The sequence below is a fragment of the Erythrolamprus reginae genome, chromosome 6 (genome assembly GCF_031021105.1).
Source record: "Erythrolamprus reginae isolate rEryReg1 chromosome 6, rEryReg1.hap1, whole genome shotgun sequence".
Lineage (NCBI taxonomy): Eukaryota > Metazoa > Chordata > Lepidosauria > Squamata > Dipsadidae > Erythrolamprus > Erythrolamprus reginae.
The window spans coordinates 66,110,219-66,130,176 of record NC_091955.1 but is presented as its reverse complement, the minus strand read 5'-3'; the positions used below and the strand labels follow the sequence as shown (position 1 = coordinate 66,130,176).

The 19,958-nt window shown below is 40.2% G+C and overlaps 1 protein-coding gene and 1 long non-coding RNA gene across 3 annotated transcripts in view; one reads left to right on the top strand and one right to left on the bottom strand.

Moving 5' to 3' along the window:
* The window catches only part of CBX7 (chromobox 7), a 31,865-nt gene extending 14,925 nt beyond the window's left edge, over nucleotides 1-16,940 (bottom strand). Inside the window, exons 1-2 of one of the 2 annotated variants that reach the window (XM_070756103.1) lie at nucleotides 16,548-16,940; nucleotides 14,697-14,740 (exon numbers count right to left, since the gene is read on the bottom strand). In XM_070756103.1, coding sequence (XP_070612204.1) covers nucleotides 14,697-14,740; nucleotides 16,548-16,616 — 113 coding nt within the window. In that variant the 5' untranslated portion in view covers nucleotides 16,617-16,940. The remainder of the gene's footprint in view (nucleotides 1-14,696; nucleotides 14,741-16,547) is intronic. The other variant, XM_070756102.1, reaches the window with a different exon arrangement.
* Nucleotides 16,941-19,078: 2,138 nt separating this feature from the next.
* LOC139169639 (uncharacterized) overlaps nucleotides 19,079-19,958 on the top strand; it is a 71,473-nt gene continuing 70,593 nt past the window's right edge. Inside the window, exon 1 of the long non-coding RNA XR_011559506.1 lies at nucleotides 19,079-19,214. This is a non-coding gene — a long non-coding RNA (uncharacterized lncRNA). The remainder of the gene's footprint in view (nucleotides 19,215-19,958) is intronic.

Genomic DNA, 19,958 nt, shown 5'->3' with positions numbered 1-19,958 from the left:
ATCTGCAGCTTCTCTATTGACTTTGCTTGACAGATGGTTGCAGAAGAATCATCAGAAATATGAATCAATTGCCAGAAATATGAATTTTGATAATGAGACCGGGGGATATGGCAACAATTATAAGTGTTAAAAATGGTTATTTAAGTCATTTTTTTTCAATGCCGTTGTAACTTCAAACGCTCGCAAAACGAACTGTTGTAAGTCAAAGACTACAGCAAGACTACAGGTAGTCCTGGGTTTTGATAATTTATTCAGTGATCAAAGTTACAATGGCACTGACTTATGACAGGTTGGAGTTCCAGCTGTTGCAGTTATTTCTGCAGGAATGTGATCGCAATCTGAGCACTCACAACCAGCTGATGATTACCAAATTGCAGTAAGATATGATTACATGATTGTAATTTCCAACTTTCCCTGTCTGCATCTCACCAGTGAAGTCAATGGGGAAGCTGGCAGGAAGTTGGAAATTTCAATCGCATGAAGTTTCCATTTAACAATGGCAACTGTGTCTGCTGGAATTGCCATAGTAAGCAACCACAGGTCATGTGAAGCTTCGCAACAGAATTCCTGTTCCTAATTGCCTTCATAACCTGAAGATTACTTGTAGAACATCAACTTCTCCAATTAAGTGCATATTTCCACCAAATTATCTTACCATCAAAATAATTTTTTCCACTAAATTAGAACAAAACAAAACAGCACCATTTAAAGCCCTCCCCTCCATCTTTATCTTAAATATAAATCAATGGAGATAGGGGGAATTGAATAAAACAAAAGTCCTTTGCAGAACAGTTCATAAACATGATGCCTCTACAGAAGAAAGTGTGGCCACAGAGGACCTTGAAAATAATTCAGATTGTCAAATAATGTAAAAGAAGGCTGCCTTCCTGATTCACGTGACTTAGAAGCTTTAAAACGGCCAAATTCACTCTGAATAAATTGAACAGATGAAAACCATCTATAAATGTACATATGCTGATGGCACAAAAACTGAAGTTTTTCTCTAAATTAAGGGCAGGCAGATTGTAGACCTGTAAGTCATTTAGCCTCAGGGTACATTTGTATTAGCATCTGACTGCTTTCTAAAATTCAGGGATGAGTGCTGAAAATATACGGCGTATATTTTAAAACTGACAGTATAATCCGAAAAATGGGCTTTATATAATTTGAAAAGCAAAGGAATAAATCATTGCCATCCTCAAATGAGAGGAAATAAATAATAAAAGAAAACCTGTTCCACCCATAGATGTGACATGACACATCCATTTTGGGTTACTTTCTCTCCAAATATTAAGTGTAGTTAGTTCATGACTCAAAAAGTCTCCCAGATTACTTTTCAACTACTTTTTTGGCCACTTGATATTACAAACATTGTATATTGGCAAAAAAAACAGAAAAATTAGTCAAAACGGGTAAAGGTCTGTTGTGGTTAGCTCTGGCCCAGCTCCTGCCCCAAGGACTGTGGATGTGGGGGAGACATCCACATGCTGCAGGCCTGTTTTGCCCCCCCCCCCTGGAATCTACTGATGAAGGGTCCTCTGACCAAGAAGACATGAGTGACAGGGAGGAGGAGAGTGTGGCAGACAGCTTAGGAGATCAATTAACTAGCTCCTCCTTGGATTCAGAACAAGAGTTAATGATACAGCCACGCATGCGGAGAGCGATGCATAGGCAACAACAACTGAGAGATTATTTATCAAAGAAAATGAAGCCACCTGTAGTTGGGTGGAGCCGTGGTAATTAGTGAGGCTGCTATAAATAACAGCCTGTGGGTTTGGCCATTGTGGAGGATTATCTGATCATTGTGTTTGGTGACTGCTTTACTGACTTTGACCTTTTGTGTGCTGATTTTCCCCCCGCTTTGAAACTAAACCAGAGCAAAGTGTGCTTCATCTTGTGAAAGAAGGACTGTGAATTGCCTCACAGCTGCAAGCTAAGTATCTCAGAACTGATAAGGGACTTGTACAAATTACCAGTTTGTTTGGAGACGAATGCTTTTTGCTATATCAAAAGAGGGCTTAGTTTAAGTGAATTTTCATTATAAAGAACATTGTTTTGAATTTTCAAAAGTGTGTGTCTGCAATTTGTACCTGTGAATTTTTGGGAGGAGTCTACCAGAGAGACAGACAGAACAAGGTCTTTCTAAACCATTGTTGTTACCAGACCAAACTCAAGTGTATTCATTTCATTTAAATTTTCTCCTTTCCTCAAGGCAATATGCACAGCGCTTTGATTTTTGCACTGTACATAATCAGACCAGCCCTAATTCATAATGCCAAATATTATGGACAAACATGAGCAGCTATATTGCCAGTGATCTGCAATTTCACCGTTTACATTACATTTCTGCAGCAGTCACCCAGATTGTTTTTGATCTCAGACCCTATTTAGAGCCAGAGTGAAAAACCTACGACATTTCAGATTTTCTGGATTCTAACATAATCCACCAGATTTGGTCAACCCTCAACCACAGTGGGAAGTGTAATCTAACTTTTGGAGTGTGATAGTGTCACGTAACACTAGTTCTATAGGCAATGCATAGCTTTTTGGTTTCTGATATCATTCAAAGTGTTAGTTTTTAACCTATTAAGCATTTGAAGGTTTAACATGAATTCCAACTTCAGGGACAAATTATCTGTCTACTTTGGTGTTTCTCAATCTCAGCCAGTTTAAGCTATGCGGATTTCAACTCTCAGAATTCCCAAGCCATATGGAGTTGAAGTCCACAAAGCTTAAACTTGCTGAGGTTGAGAAACATTTGTCTAGCATGTTTAACTTTAATAGGGAACCTGAAAGTGTCTCTCATATGCGATCAAAGGAGAGGATGCTGTTTTTCAGGGCATGCCTCAATACTATGAAGAGTTCAATTTCAAAGACCTGAATAGTTTCCTCACCAAAACAATATTTTGGAGAGTTAAAACAGAGCTCTTCCCCATAATTTTTAATCAATAAGGAACATTTCAAAAAACCTGTTTAGTAGAGGTCAGATATGCAGAAACAGTAATTTATATACAGTGGTACCTCTACCTAAGAATGCCTCTACTTAAGAACTTTTCTAGATAAGAACTGGGTGTTCCAAGATTTTTTGCCTCTTCTTAAGAACCTAAGCCCGGAAAAAATTCCCAGGAAATCTGAGAGCAGCATGAAGGCCTGGCCAGTTTCCTGCCATTTCCCCTTTAATCCTGGCCATCTGGGCTGCCAGAGGAGCCTTTTGGTGGCGCTTAAGGAGGCTTTGGCAGTCCAGAGCGAACGGAGCGTTTTCCTTTCTCTGGGCGCTTGGAGAGGGAGTAAACCACTTCACTGTGGTGATTCCCTCGCGCTGCCTCCCATACACCTGGCACGAGGTTGCGTTCCGGAGCATCTGGGCGCGGAAGGGCAAAAGGGGGCGCTTTGCTCTGGCCGGATCAACTCGGCTTCAGCCAAACCGAGGAGTCACCACAGTGAAGGAAAGGCGCCAACTACAAAGCGAGCGAGCGAGAGGAGAGCCTTCAGAATGGGAAGGAAGAGGAAGCAGGTAGCAGCAACAGCCACCTTTCGGTCAAAGGAGCGGAAGGTTCACCCCTCTCGCCCACCTTTCTCTCTCTGGCGCAGTGTATGGGAGGTACGTACTCCTCCTCGCCACCTCAGAATCCCTCTTTTTGTAAAAAAACCTTTAAAGTTTGGGATTTTTAAAATTTCCCTCACCTCACCTTCTTCCTTCGGCAGTGACTGTCCTCCTCTTCTTCTTCCTCCTCCTCCTCCCACCCAAATTCTGAGCTTTTATTTCTTTCCTAATGGGTTTGCACATATTATTTGCTTTTACATTGATTCCTATGGGAAAAATTACTTTTACTTAGAAACTTTTCTACTTAAGAACCTGGTCACGGAACGAATTAAGTTTTTAAGATGTACCACTGTACCATTGTACTTTATATTTCAGCTTTCTGTAAACCACCAGCAATCCTTATACCAAGACCATCATACCTGTACCCGTGAAAATCTACGAAAACAAATATGTATGTATGTATGTATGTATGTATGTATGTAACAGTGCACCTCGCATTTCAGAAACCTCATAGTAAAACATATATAAAATTAATAAAATATAACAGGGAGGGAGAGAGAGAGATTAAATTCTAGACCTTTTTGAATAAAAAGGTGCAGGGGAGTGGCCAGCCAGTTGGGTGGACCATTAGCGGCCATCATTACAGCCGAACCCGTAGTATTTCACCCTTCATCTATAGCCATGAGAAGGGTATACTATACATGTACACACCTAATGTGTCATCTGTCATCCTTAAAAATACAACATATACCCTGCTGATACTTATATTATATTCTCTAGCAATCTCCAGAGGAGTGTGGATAAATCTTTGTGTGGTTAAAACCACAATGTCACTTTGGCTCAGAGAACAGCAATAGCAGTAGCACTTAGACTTATTGCTTCACAGTCTTTACAGCCCACTCTCTAAGCCAGGGGTCTGCAACCTTAAACACTCAAAGAGCCATTTGGACCTGTTTCCAAAAGAAAAAGGAAACACCGGGAAGTAAAAATCTGGGTAGGCGTGGCCAACTCAATGCCACTCATTTCCACCAGTCACATAACCCCTCCAAGCCACGCCTACCTAACCAGTCATTAGGGCAGAGAACTGGTTGTTAGAAAACACCGGGAACCACAAAACCCTTTTGACATCTCTCCCTCCCTCCCCCTCTCTGTATCTCTCTATGTCTCTTTCTCTCCCCCTTCTCTCTATATATCTCTGTCTCTGCCCTTCCTCATCCTCCACAGTCACCTTATTTTCTCAGCCCAGGCAAGGAGTGACTGAGAGGGGAGCGCGAAAGGCAGAGTCAGCCAGTGGTGGGATCACCTGACAGGGAGCCATAGCAAAGGGCCCAAAGAGCCACATGCAGCTCTGGAGCTGCAGGTTGCTGACACCTGCTCTAAGCAGTTTACAAGTCAGGCTATCATTGTACCGACTACGGAAGGATGGAAGGCTGAGTCAACCTTAAACTAGTGAGAATCAAATTGCTGGTAGTCAGTACAATTAGTCTGCAATACTGCATTCTAACCACTGTGCCACCCTGGCTCTTACTGTGCTACCATGGCTCTTACTGTGCTACCTTATCTAGGTTGATTGAGTAAATTGATATAGAAACATAGAAACATAGAAGACTGACGGCAGAAAAAGATCTCATGGTCCATCTAGTCTGCCCTTATACTATTTCCTGTATTTTATCTTACAATGGATATATGTTTATCCCAGGCATGTTTAAATTCAGTTACTGTGGATTTACCAACCACGTCTGCTGGAAGTTTGTTCCAAGGATCTACTACTCTTTCAGTAAAATAATATTTTCTCATGTTGCCTTTGATCTTTCCCCCAACTAACTTCAGATTGTGTCCGCTTGTTCTTGTGTTCACTTTCCTATTAAAAACACTTCCCTCCTGAACCTTATTTAACCCTTTAACATATTTAAATGCTTCGATCATGTCCCCCCTTTTCCTTCTGTCCTCCAGACTATACAGATTGAGTTCATTAAGTCTTTCCTGATACGTTTTATGCTTAAGACCTTCCACCATTCTTGTAGCCCGTCTTTGGACCCGTTCAATTTTGTCATATATTCAACCAATAAAAAAAAATAAACATTGATTAAGAAGAAAGAAATTGAATTTATTTGTATAATGCCTATACAATTATGCCCATGGATGGATTCATATATTAGCATTGCAAAAGAGCAACATATTCTAATTTTTCAGCAATATGCATAATTTTACCACCAAGTACAATCATTGTAAATTGCCCAAAGACACTTTAGACAGCAAGATGGGTTGCATATGAATTTAATAAATAAAATAAAATTAGTTTACAGACATGATGGTGAAATGATAAGAATTTACTTTAGGATTTTAAATAAGGATTCCCATATTCATGAGTTTAATAGCAATTTGAAATGGCTCCTTCAAGCACCAAATAAGATTATTGAAATGAGAAAATTAAGGGGTAAGCAAAAGTTGATTGGGGCGGGGGAAACATGAGCTCTATTGAATTTTGGTTTTCAAATAACTTTTCAGCTTCTTTTGTATTAAGTGGCTTTGCAAGTTGACATTAAGCTTAATTTATTGTTCGGATTTCTAATGAAAGAACAACCATAATTTCTTTAATTCTGTCTACTCATTTTATCCGTTGTCTTTCTCTTCTATTTTATTTTACTCTGCCTTAATTTGTATATTCAATAAGCATTCAAGGTGGTAAAAATATCTAAGGTTCTTTCCTCCTCCTATTTTCTTGAACTTGAGTTGAGTTGGACTGAGAGTGAGTGAGTGGCCCAACATTATTCTGGAACATTTGCAGATATCATATTTGCAGAGTATGAAAATTTCTCCCTGCTGAACCTAATGTCAGTCTTCAACTGACCCCAAATTGACTGGTTTTTATTGTTATAATATACTGCTCAAAAAAATAAAGGGAACACTCAAATAACACATCCTAGATCTGAATGAGTGAAATATTCTCATTGAATACTTTGTTTTGTACAAAGTTGAATGTGCACAACAGCATGTGAAATTGAGTGTCAATCAGTGTTACTTCATAAGTGGACAGTTTGATTTCATAGAAGTTTGATTTACTTGGAGTTATATTGTGTTGTTAAGTGTTCCCTTTATTTTTTTGAGCAGTGTAGTATCCTGATCCATAATTCAAAGACATCTGTTTTTTCTCTCTCACTAATCAGTGTCCAGCCTACAAGTTTTGTTATTTTGATTTTTTCATAAAAGCCTTCTCATTATTCATAGCTTTATCAAAGTTTTTTGCTTTACAATTTTTTTTCATCTTTATTCATTATTAACCTAAGAAAAGTAACCATCATTTATCACTATTGTTTCTTTACATCAACTGTAAGTTCACTAATAATGTTTGTTGGTTTTATAGTAAGTCCTCATTTTGCTTTAGAAGTACTGACTCATTTTTCCTACAAATACTTCCATGAAATAATGGGCAAAATCTACTGTATCTGAACTAATCTGGATGACTAATGTAAATTAGGTGATTTGTGTCCATGATGTGTGTCATTTGTGTAATAACTTAATTACTCAAGTGACATTATTTATACAATTTAATCCAAACATAAATTAATGCCAGTGATGTAAATTCAATTTTAAGGACATTTAGATTTAACATAATGTCTTTTCCACAGAAATGCCTCATTAAACTCAGGATTTACTGTGCTCTTAATATTTAACCCAAATTTTGTATTTTTTTTAAACTTTTACTTTCATAATAAGCTCTTCCAAGTGTACATTATTTTTCTGCTAACAAAGTGGTGTTATCTGCTTAACTCAAATTGTTACAACACTCCGTGGCCTGCGCTGGCTGCCGATCAGTTTCCGGTCACAATTCAAATGTTGGTAATGACCTTTAAAGCCCTACATGGCAGTGGACCAGAATACCTCCGGAACCGCCTTCTATCGCACGAATCCCAGCGGCTGATAAGGTCCCACAGAGTTGGCTTTCTCCGGGTCCCGTCGACCAAACAATGTCGTTTGGCGGGCCCCAGGGGAAGAGCCTTCTCTGTGGCGGCCCCGACCCTCTGGAATCAACTCCCCCGGGAGATTAGAACGGCCCCCACCCTCCTTGTCTTCTGTAAATTACTCAAGACCCACCTATATCGCCAGGCATGGGGGAACTGAGACACCTCCCTTAGGCTTTTATATTTTATGTTTTTGGCATGTATGTGTTGCATGGTTTTGAATTGTTGAGGTTTTATATATTGTTCTCTTTTAATATTAGATTTGTTGCAATGTTATATTGTCTTGATTATTGTTGTGAGCCGCCCCAAGTCTTCGGAGAGGGGAGGCATACAAATCTAATAAATTATTATTATTATTATTAATTAATTACTCTTTTGGCCTAATATTTTGATTCCATCCATTCTCTCTTACAATGCCTACAGAGACAATATGCATCTTTGTTTCATTCCCTTTCCTATCCTGAAGTAGTCTTTTTCAAATCCAGTTTTTACAATAGTTTCTTGTTCACTGAAAATGTTTCAGAGAATAATCATGTACTCTGTCATATCAGTTTGCCTTTATAATATCCAGTGTATCATGAGTTATAAAATTGTTTTTCAGCATCTTTTTCTCAGATTTTCTTTTAGATAAATGCACTGAATCCCATTCATTTTTCTTCTTCTACTCAACAATATCCGATTCTTGGAAACTGCATAAACCCTGTAGTTTTTTTATCCAGGTTTTTCAGAAGTAGTCTGCCGTTGCTTCCTTTCTAGAGCTGAGAGAAAATGACTGGCTCAAAGTCACCCAGCAGATTTTGTGTTGGCAGGATTAGAATTTACTGCCTCAGTTTCTAGCCTGATGTCTTAACCACTGCACCAAGGACAAATAAGTCTGAAAAACAGCTTCTATCCCAGAGCAGTAACTATATTGAATTCTACTGTATAGTGTAATATTAATGCAGTACCGAGGGTTTTCAATTCAATTGTATAGAATGTGATGGATGTGTGTTTTTGTTTTATTTTTATAGTTTTATTATATATGATGTACACTGAAGATGGCATTTAATTTCGTTCTATGAGGTGCAATGACAATAAATTAAACTAATCTGGTTCTCATTCTCATCTTACAGTCTAGCTCTATTATTATTATTATCATTATTATTATTATTATTAATAATAATAATAAAATTTGTATGCCACCACTCTCCGTAGACTCGGGGCGGCTCACAATAGTGGCAAAACAATGTAATACAAATCTAATAATTTAAACTAAAAACCCATAATTTAAAAACATGCACACAACACACCATACATAAACAATATAGGCCTGGGGAAGTTATTTCAGTTTCCCCATGCCTGACGGCAGAGGTGGGTTTTAAGGAGTTTACGAAAGGCAAGGAGGGTGGGGGCAATTCTAATCTCAGGGGGGAGCTGGTTCCAGAGGGTCGGGGCCGCCACAGAGAAGGCTCTTCCCCTGGGACCCGCCAGATGACATTGTTTAGTTGACGGGACCCGGAGAAGGCCAACTCTGTGGGACCTAATCGGTCGCTGGGATTCGTGCAGCAGAAGGCGGTCCTGGAGATATTCTGGTCCGATGCCATGAAGGGCTTTATAGGTCAAAACCAACACATTGAATTGTGATCGGAAACTGATCAGCAACCAGTGCAGACTGCGGAGTGTTGGTGTAACATGGGCATACTTTGGAAAGCCCATGATTGCTCTCGCAGCTGCATTCTGCACGATCTGAAGTTTCCGAACACTTTTCAAAGGTAGCCCCATGTAGAGAGCATTACAGTAGTCGAATCTCGAGGTGATGAGGGCATGAGTGACTGTGAGTAGTGAGTCCCGATCCAGATAGGGCCACAACTGGTGCACCAGGCGAACCTGGGCAAACGCCCCCCTCGCCACAGCTGAAAGATGTTTCTCTATATCATTAAGGTCCATTATTATTATTATTATTATTATTATTATTATTATTATTATTATTATTAATTGGATTTATATGCCGCCCCAATATTGTTGGCAAAGTTGTGCTCTTATTCTAGGCTTGCCCTGTATATTTGATATCAATTATTCCTGGTTTCCATAATCTGTACCTGGAAGTGTCTCTGTGGCCTGAACTGCACTTCTCCATCTTCTGGGTTTTTTTAATCACCATATTTTTTCGGAGTATAAGATGCACTTTTTTCTCCCCTAAGAAGGTGGAAATGTTGGTGCGTCTTATACATCGAATACAGCCATTTTGGCTGTCCCGAAGCCCTGCCCCGTGCATTCCATTTTTGGACAGAGGGTCGGGGAAGCCTGCAGAGCGCTCCTGGGGACTGGGGTAAGGCAAAAATACCTTCATTTTTGCACCCAAAAAAAAGGACGAAAAATGCCCCTTTCTTCACAAAAATGGGAGCATTTTTGCCAGCATCCAGGAGTTCTCTGCAAGCTATTCAGACCCTTTCCTCACCCCGTTTTTGTGAAAAAAATGGGCAATAATCAGTCCATTTTTAACAAAAATGGGACCATTTTTGCCATCCCCCAGTACCCAGGAGTTATCAGCAGGCTACCCAGACTCTTTCCCCACCCAATGTTTGCCAAAAAAACCCAACAACAGGTGAAAAACCATCATCTTTTTTTGCAAAAAGGAGGCTGATTTTGCCTTCTAATTACCTTATCTAGCATGACTCGAGGGGGAATTCTGAAAGCTGATGTCCAGTAGTCTTAAAGATGTCAAGTTTGAAAAGTCCTGGGTTAGGGATTAGGGGTGCAAGGGTATTCAAACTTGGCAAGTTTAAGACTTGTGGACCACAACTCCCATTCCTGAGCTAGCATGATTGGAGGAGGAATTCTGGGAGTTGAAGTCCACAAGACTTGAAGCTGCCAAGTTTGAAGTTCGTAAAAAGTGTACATGGTTGTAAAAGGTATATATGTTTGTAAGAGGTATTCTGCTACACTGGTATTTTATTAAATACTATGTTACTACACCATTTGGTTCAGAATACTTTTTTCCTTGTTTTCCTCCTCTAAAATTTAGGTGCGTCTTATACTCAGAAAAATATGGTATACTGTATAGTTGATTTGACTCTGATGTCGTGTATTTTCTGATGTTCAGTTATAAAACCTATGTTTATGTTGCTTTGGTATTAGCACTACTAATCTCTTTTGAAGCAGAAGATAAATTGATTTATTTTACAGTACTTTATTTACTCAATCCAACCCTGAGATTCCACATTTCCACCATTGCATCTATAATATTCATATATTTTATGGAACCTTGATATTTATTGTACAGCCACTAATTGAAATAGATGTACTTTTTCTAATAGGGCTTTGTTCCAGCATCTATGGACTCATGGTCTATTTTAGAATCTTTGCTATGTGCCTTGAAATTATACTGTGTTATCAGGACCCCTGAATTCATTTAGATCCAAAACATCCTGTTTAGTATTCTTCATTTCAGTTTTGACAATTTCTCTTTTCCCCGGTTCAGGCATCTCACGTTTTGCATTACAAATGTATGTCTTTGAAAATAATGATTCTTTCAGCATTGGTTTCATCATCTCTTCCAAATGTGACTTTGAGTATTTCACATTTTCCCCCCTAATAATTAAGGCAGTATTTTTGACTGGAATGAAGACCCATACTTAAATATTTTCAATACTGTTTTCTTGGCACCAATGCAGAACTAATCTGCTGTTGCCTTTTCCCATATTTGATTTTGGACTTTTTTCCTCCTAAGTGGTTGTTTTTGTCATATTATTTTCTAGCACCTGCAGAACATCTCTTGGGAGATTTTTCTTAGGTTTCCCTCCAGTTTTGATCTACCAGCAAAGGTGACTCCATCAGGAGCTCCAGCTCCTATGGGTGTCAATCTCAAGACTACTGAAGCTACTGAGTCCTCCAATAACATTGGAAAGGTAATCTCCAGAAAATATAATTCTTTGCTCTTCAGCTACTTGGATCTCCAATTCCTGTTAAACCTAGCCAGCCTGGCCAATGACAAGGAGCTCCTGGATTTAGGAAATAAATTTCAGGGCTTTAAATTGTCTACCATCAGATGTCAGTTCAAATTTCAATCTTGGGGAATATTAAGCAGGTTCTTTCTTTAATCTGTGAATGTTTTCCTAAACTAAATGGTAGAAAATCATGTTATGAAATAAAATATTCCAGCTCCTATGATATGAAACAGAAAAACAACAAGTTTTACACATGTCTGACTGGAAGACAAATGCAGCAAGGAAACTGTTTTACTTGCCTTGAGGCTGAGCGAAAGAGATACGATATTAAGTCAATACATTTACTTTAAAAGATGCCTTTCAGATCCTGCTCATAGGAGAAAGACAAGGTTAAAAATAGTTAGCATCTCAGCTTCATTTTCCTTCATCTATATTCTGTTCCCCTTTTAATCCAGCCTTTTAAAATCCCTTTTCCCTCATCATCTCTCTTTTGTGCCAATGTCCACAATGAAAAGGGATTAAACCCCAAAAATGCCATTTGAACAAATGGTAATTTTGTTTCCTTCCTTTCTGCTGGGGGAGATTTTTGCAGCACTTTTAAATCGGCGAATAAAGAGCAAGCTATGAATTCCTGGGAGGAAAAGGGAGGAAGCACTGGGCGGTGGGGGTGGGAATCTTAGATCAGAATTTTAAATAAATATCCTATGGGTGTTGCCCGTTCCTCTGCAGTTCGGTTTCTTGCTTGACTGCGGTAAGAAAACACTGCATATAGGAACACAGTGCACTTCGCCACACAAGACAAAACGCATACACCACCACCGCCACCACACAAACAGAAAGGACCAGACTGCAGCAGAACTGCAGACCACGCATTCTGGAAAATACAAGTCATATGATCACTTCCCTCCTCCCCCCTCCCTTCTGCTAACTCAAGTTGTAAACAAGCTTGCAGCTGACTCAGAGCTGTAACCAAATTCTTGGCTCTTGGCTCTGATGGGTGGGGCATGAAGGCAACTTTTCAGAGGCACACAAATTATATTGGGGGGGGGGAAGAGGAAAGATACACAAAAATTATTGATCTGCAGCCATTTGCCTCCTATTTCACAGAATGAAATGCTGTAGACATTTATAGGTACCATCGGAAATCAGTTCCTTCATAAAATTGAGCTAGAATAGAGCCCAGAACAAATGCATTTTTAATGTTCAAATATTTATACCAAAAAAGGGGCAATCAAAGGGAAAACAAGCTGTGAGATGTAAGAGTTTCTAACAAAAATGGTTAGTTTTAAGGCTATTTTCCATTCGGCTCTGGCAGTTCTAAAATCCATTTCAGCTTGTTTTTTCCCCAACAGAATAGCTGAAGGACCCTAACCCATCATTATTTGAGGTTTATTTCACCAACGGGAATAGAAATGAAAAGGGAATACAGCAAAGGATAATGTGTGGTGGGTTTTTTTTTTCTCTTTTTGAAATGGTAAAATTCAGAAATATTTCTGATGCAGTGGAGGAATATTATGAGTTAAGAAATAGAGTGAACTTCACTTCAGAATAGTCTCTATAGTGGACAAAATTAATCCAAATGTCAGTCTGATATTTAAAGGGCGGCTAAAAATCCAGAGGGATATAATCCCAACACATGTGATGAGAAACCTATTTAATACCTCCATGATTACATTAAGAAACACTACTACTGGTAGGAAAGAGTATAGTTTAGGTATCTTCCTTTCTGTTCAAGATTTATTTGTTTGTTTATTTATTTATTTTGTCCAATACACAATGAGGGTTTTAGTGGGTATATACACACACACATACATAGTAAAATACATGATGACGGTTATAGAGGAGATACTCATAGTAAAATATATTTAAGAAAGAATAGAAAAGAAGATATAGTAATAGAACATATCATTGAAAGAATAGAAAAAGAGATACATAGAAGAAAAGTATAGGAGATATAGGAGAGCAATAGGACAGGGGATGAAGGCACTCGAGTGCACTTGTACTCGCCCTTGTACTAGTGCACTTGTACTGTGATGCTCATTCAGAATTTGAACTCCAGGATTAGCAGGAAGCCAGTAATATCCTGCCAGATGATTTGTCTACAGCTGTGTTCAGTGGTGATATGAGAGCAGGATTAGGGAACTGAAATCCAGGGCCTTGAGCAGCAAAGTTTCTAAACACAGAAGGCCCTGTTTACTAAAGTATGCTTTATTAATAAAGCTGTGCCATCTAGGAATCTAAAATCAAATGTGCCAATCACTGGCATTTGGCCCATTTTAACTTCCAATTTAATATGTAAATTATATTTACAATATAATAATTGTTTTGGTAGAATCACGAAAATGTCTCTATGGTTTGAATTAACAGAAATACTTTTTTTTAACATACACTATTTTATTACTTCACACTACAACATATTGCATAACAGATTACTACTCTCCCTGATGAAATGTAATTAACTCTTGGAAAGCACAACATTGCTAGAAACACCAAGCTCCTATCTTGAAGATGCTTATACAATACAATGTTACCTGGATGGGTGTTATATACTTTACGTTCTGGGAAGAAATAATGTGGCTGATTCTATGCTATTTGAATTATGTTGCCCGATATCTACGGTAAGACTAAAATAAAATTGGGCACTGACCAATTTACCATCTTGCCAAGGATACATATACACACAAGCGGTATACACACAAGCGGTGAACACCACAGAGAACCCAGCTAATTTCTACAGCAATTTTCAATCCAGAAACTTTTCTAAACAGTACAAAAGAGACCTCTGTAGTCTCCATATTACGCACAATAAGTGGATCTGCTTCTCTTTTCTTCACCACTCTCTGATAATGTCCACTTACTACAACCACCTCAAATAATGGATGGATGGCAAGCAATTTTTTATATCTTGTTCAACTACCAAATTAACAATCAGCTCTTTATTCATTCCATTTGGCCCCAATATTATCTTCAAGAACAGTACCTCTTTTTTACATAATTACTCCAATTTTAACCTTTTATTTTTAAAATATTTGTTTCATTTGAGATGGTATACTTCTATTCTTGAACTATTTTCCACAATACCACAAGAAAAGGGTTTTTTTTTTAAAAAACAACAACATATCAGTTGAATTCATTTCAAAAGAATCAACTACGGAAACCTAGGTAGATCCTTTTCTTGAAGCTGAGGCCAACAGGAGAAAAAAATAAAATACAAGACAATTCGTGGTTACAAATCCTTTCAAATACTGTATAATCGGAACTTACTTGGGGGGCCATCCTTTCCATTTCACCAGATATTCCACCTTACCCTATAGAGAAAGAGAAAGGAAAGGGAGTAAAATCAACTGTGACATCAAGCCCCACAACAACAGATCTATAAAATATTCTAACAAAAAGCACCCTTCAATTTGTCCATTTCTCTGCATTTATAATTAAGCCTCCCCACGCTCTGAGCTGCAATTCCTGGGTTTGCCCCGGAGGCACAACCAAAGGTTTCCTAGGGCACATAAGCTGCAAAGCACCACAAGGGCAACAAATCAGCCCATCTATACATGATTAAGAAAGATTGTTTAGAAATTGGGAAGAAGAAGAAAAAATCCAGCCTGCTAAATAGGATGAGTGTTTTGAGCACCTTTCATCGCTCTGCCTGCAAGGGCTTCTGGTACATCACACAGGAGCTCTGCTTATAGCAGATTACAGTATAATTAATTAGGGGTCTTATGCAATAGTCTGAACACTGGAATGTTTCTCAGATTATCTAAGGTAGTGCAGATAATTGCTGGAATTGCTGCACAAGATTACCAGCCTCCTCCTCATCTATAAACACACACTCATTGGTTCACAGCATAGAATGCCAACCTACTCCTTACTTCCATCAACTGAACACAAGAAATCAGGGAGGAAAAGGCATACTTTGCTTGTGTTCAGTTGATGGAAGTAAGGAGGGAAGTGATGGTTTCATCTCCCACCACATTGGAAGGCCATCAGCATAGTTCCTTTTTTTTAGTAAAGCCGATATACTATTTTCCAGCTTATTAGGAAGCACTTGATAAACTGTTGAGCAAATTCTCTCCTAAAATGACTGATATTGTGCTTCATACTATTTTAGTTTTTTTAAAAGGATGCAATCCTCAACTCCTACAATAATCTGACATTTTTCACATCAAAGAGATTCACCGAGTAAGTACACATTACTTCTGAGAGGCAGTTAAATCATGCAGGCAATGGTGAATATTTATGGCCTAAGTAACTTGATAAAATAGACACATAACAAAATGAAATAATCTTATTCACGTCATCGTAGAACAATCTCAATTTTTTACTAAAGCTGCTGAAAATAGCTAACCTTCTTCCAAGACATACAATCCCAATTTCTCTGTTCATCAGGATACTTTTATGACTACAGAGCAAAAAAACAAAAAGCAAAAACGTGGGAAGCAAGAAAATGATCCGATGGGCAGGTTTTTTTAAAAAAAAATGATGTCCACCTATTTTGACATATTTATTCTGCCTCTAAGAGGAAACGTCTACCCTAATTCTAACACTCCCAACTCTGCAGCAACCCTAAATCTGCAATCCAGGATGCATTCAGCTACTTGTCTGAGATATAATGAGAATTAGAACTAACGAGATCTAATTCAACGCAAAGGTATTTTGCACACGAGTAAATCAGACCTAGCACCGCACTGGGAGGAACGCTGCAAAACCACCCTTTTGCACATTCCAACCGGGATTATCCCCACGTGACAAACAACCATTTCTCTGCACTCTCTTGAGGCGTCTCTAGCGCCCCCTGCCGGCGGAAAACCGTGAAGTTCCGCCACGCCCCCCTACGGCGTGTGTACAATCTGGCGGCGGGGGGGGGGGGAGGAGAAGAGGATGAGGTACAGTACTCCACTTCGCTTTCGCTCTATACCGCGCGCAATGTTGTTGTTTTCGGAGCCGAGCAAGAGCAGCTACCGCTAGAATAACCGTATTGAATGCCATTAAAAAGGCTTAGCAACGGGAGCTAGCCCGCCTTTCCAGGTTCTTCCTCCCCCTTAAAAAAACGCCGTTTATTATAGCCTCCGCAGGAAATAAATTGCGAAGTCGGGGGCGCAGGGAAGCGGCACCCACCTTTCTCACGCGCTTCTTCCGGATGCTCTCCACAGCAAACACCTGCTCCCCGATAGCGGAAAGCTCCATACAGGGAGGAAGGAGGCGGAGGCGGCGGAGGAAGCAGCAGCGGCGGCGGCCGCTGCTTGCAGATTGAGGGAAGTCTCCAACTGCGCGGCCGGCTATCCGCTGTTTGTTTTCGCTCTTTTTACTTACTCCGCCTCCCCCCCCCCCTCCGCCGCCACCGCCGCTCCAGAACTCACGCCGCTGCTGCCGCTAGCGTTCCATTTTAGAACCTGCGTAACGTTTTCCTCAGCGCGCGCGAGAGAAGAAGAGCGAGCAAGCCAGCCCCCGCCCTCCCGTTCTGGCCAGCGCTGGCTTGTCAGAAGGAGCCGGGCGCACGGAAGGAAACGGCGCCTTGCTTTTTAGACCTGCTCGGAGCGGCGTGTGCTCCACCTCCCCCCCCCCCCCAGGAACCTGCGCGAGCGTGAGAGAAAGTCCCCATTCGCACCGCAGGCCTAAACGACAAAAGGGCCAGCCTTGGATATGACGCGGGGGGGGGGGCAGCATCCGCATTATTGTCATCATTATTAATACTAATAATATTTTATTCACAAAAATATAACCCCGCCCCCCCCATAGGTGCCACCTTGCCGTGGTGGGGGAGGCTTAACTGCTCCAATGATGCCGAGAGCTGTGCTGAGGGGAGTGTAAACTACCAGAAGGTCCAACCAAGTCAGAGTGGTCTATACAGTACTGGTTTGGTTGTCGGGCAGCCAGGATAAAAAAAGGGCCCGTGGAGGAGGTTGCTAATTCTGGGCATTCGCTGGAAAGTGAATGCCATGGAATCGAAACTCAAATGAACAATCACAGAAGCTGCAGAAATACGCCATGTCAGAGAATCATACGTCATCATTCTTTTATTCATAAAAACAATACGCAGCAAACAAGATATTCAATTATTATTATTATTTTATTATTATTATTAAATTATTATAGCCAAGGTGGCGCAGTGGGTAGAATGCAGTATTGCAGGCCATTAAAGCTGACTGCTAGATCTATAGATCAGCGGTTCAAATCTCATCACTGGCTGAAGGTTGACTCAGCCTTCCATCCTTCTGAGGTGGGTAAAATGAGGACCTGGATTGTGGGGGCAATATGCTGGCTCTATTAAAAAGTGATATTGCTAAAATGTAAGGTGCCCTGAGTCTAAGGAGAAGGGCGGCATTAAAAAAAATCGAATAAATTTATTATTATTTCTTCCTTCATGGAAACAGGACTGAAATAAGCAATTGGGTGCTTTTTTCAATTTGCGAGGGGAAATTGGCGAAAAAGGCAGCCTCCTATTTCAGGGCTGGGGGGTTTAACCACTGAGGTTCGGGGTGGGTGCAGTGCAGGGATCAACCCCGGACCGACGGCATCGCAATTCTCACCAAAAAAGGGGGCGAAACGGCGGCAGGTTTTATTGCACATATTAACCCGCGAGTATTCCTTATTGCACTGAATTGTCGTTTTTTGAGAAAGGGGCGCAGGAGGGCCCTGCAAACACACACAAAACCCCACACACACTTCAGCGATGCCCGCTTCTGCTAAGCGAGTGCGCTTTTGCTCTGTCTCAAAATTGCGTTTTGCTCTGCAGAGGCTGTCGAATCGCCGGTTCTTTTCAACCTTAAACTTACTCCGGTATCTGTATACTGTAATTGGCATCCGCAAGGTGGTACTCGTGGGAAGTTTCTAGAACAGCGGTATTCAGAATTGAACCCAAAGGGAACGTCAAGTTGAAGCGACAAAAAGAAAAAAACAAGGCACCTTAACTCCAGTCAGAAATCACAATTTCTGCCCCTCATTTTCTTGAGCCGCCCGAGTTCTCGGAGAGGGGCGACATACAAATCTAATAATAATTTATTAGATTTGTATTATTATTATTCCTCCCGCCCCCCCTTTTTTTGCACTTTTTCTGCAGCTTAAAGACAGACAGAATTTCCCGAGTTCTCGCATTGTTGGTAAAATCTGAACGACGCGGCCTTAGGGGGATTTACTTGGAAGTAAATTGAATTCAATTCAAAAGGACGTAGACATGAAAGGAATCGGTCCCAGATGTGTATCAGTGCCTGCAATTTTGCCGGCCCCTAGCAGCATTTTTCGTGTTCGTCATAATTACTGGGTGGAGAATGTGGGTGAAAAACAAAAGGCATTTTCTGCAGCGGGCGATGGTTTTCACGTAACCCCCCCTCCCCCCCCCCCCCCATTATAGACCTTTTCCAGAAAACACTTGCTTCTTTTTAAATAAAAGGTTTGCTATAAACACTTAAAGCCGCAGAGTAAAGGCATCATTCTGTGATGTTTACAAAGTCGGAACTTTCATTTTCGACATATCCTTTTCGTGTGCCCTTATTGGCCCTTCGGTTACCCGGAGGCCTGCCTTCCTTAAGCCTTCATTGGCCTGAAGCTCCGTTCGTTCCCTTCCTTTGCACTCTAATTGGTCACGGGCCTAATTACTTTGGTTTAATTGAAAAAAATCCTCGACAGACGAACTCGGGAGGGAAGTCAGGTTTGGCGCCAAGCCCAAGGGGATGACGGACGTCTCCTGGCTGGAGGGAACTTGTCCCTCTGCGAAAAAGGGACAATAATGGGATATTTACTGAAGAAAGCCTCCTCGAACGCAGACTCTGCACCATTACAGTCCAGGCAGGCTGATCTATTTTGCTACTCTGATCTAGTTTATATTCCAATGTTTATACCAGGCATGTTTAAATTCAGTTACTGTGGATCTACCAACCACGTTTGCTGGAAGTTTGTTCCAAGCATCTACACTCTTTCAATTAAAATAATATTTTCTCACGTTGCTTCTGATCGTTCCTCCAACTAACCTCAGATTGTGCCCCCTTGTTCTTGGGTTCACTTTCCAATTAAAAACACTTCCCTCCTGAACCTTATTTAACCATTTAACATATGTTTCGATCATGCCCCCCTTTCCCTTCTGTCCTTCAGACTATACAGATTGAGTTCATTAAGTCTTTCCTGATAAGTTTTATGCTTAAGACCTTCCACCATTTTTGTAGCCCATCTTTGGACCCGTTCAATTTTATCAATATCTCTTTGTAGGTGAAGTCTCCAGAACTGAACACAGTCACTTAAAAAAAAAATACCAAGCAAACTCATTATAGCTTAAGGTGACCTGTGATTTTAAAGATCGGGACTATGTGCCACTTGGACTAAAATGTTTATTGTTCAAGGATGAACAAAATGTTCCCCAGTTTTTCTTCTCAATACAGACTGGGACAAAAGTCTTGCTTCTAAAAATGAGATGCTGGGTTGTTAATCATAATGCTCTGTATCTTCAACCCAATTTGAAACCATTCTGTTTCTTCCTAACCAATTTATCTTGCCTCTTTCTGGCCTCAATAAGGTGTAGTTATTTTTTAAAATCCC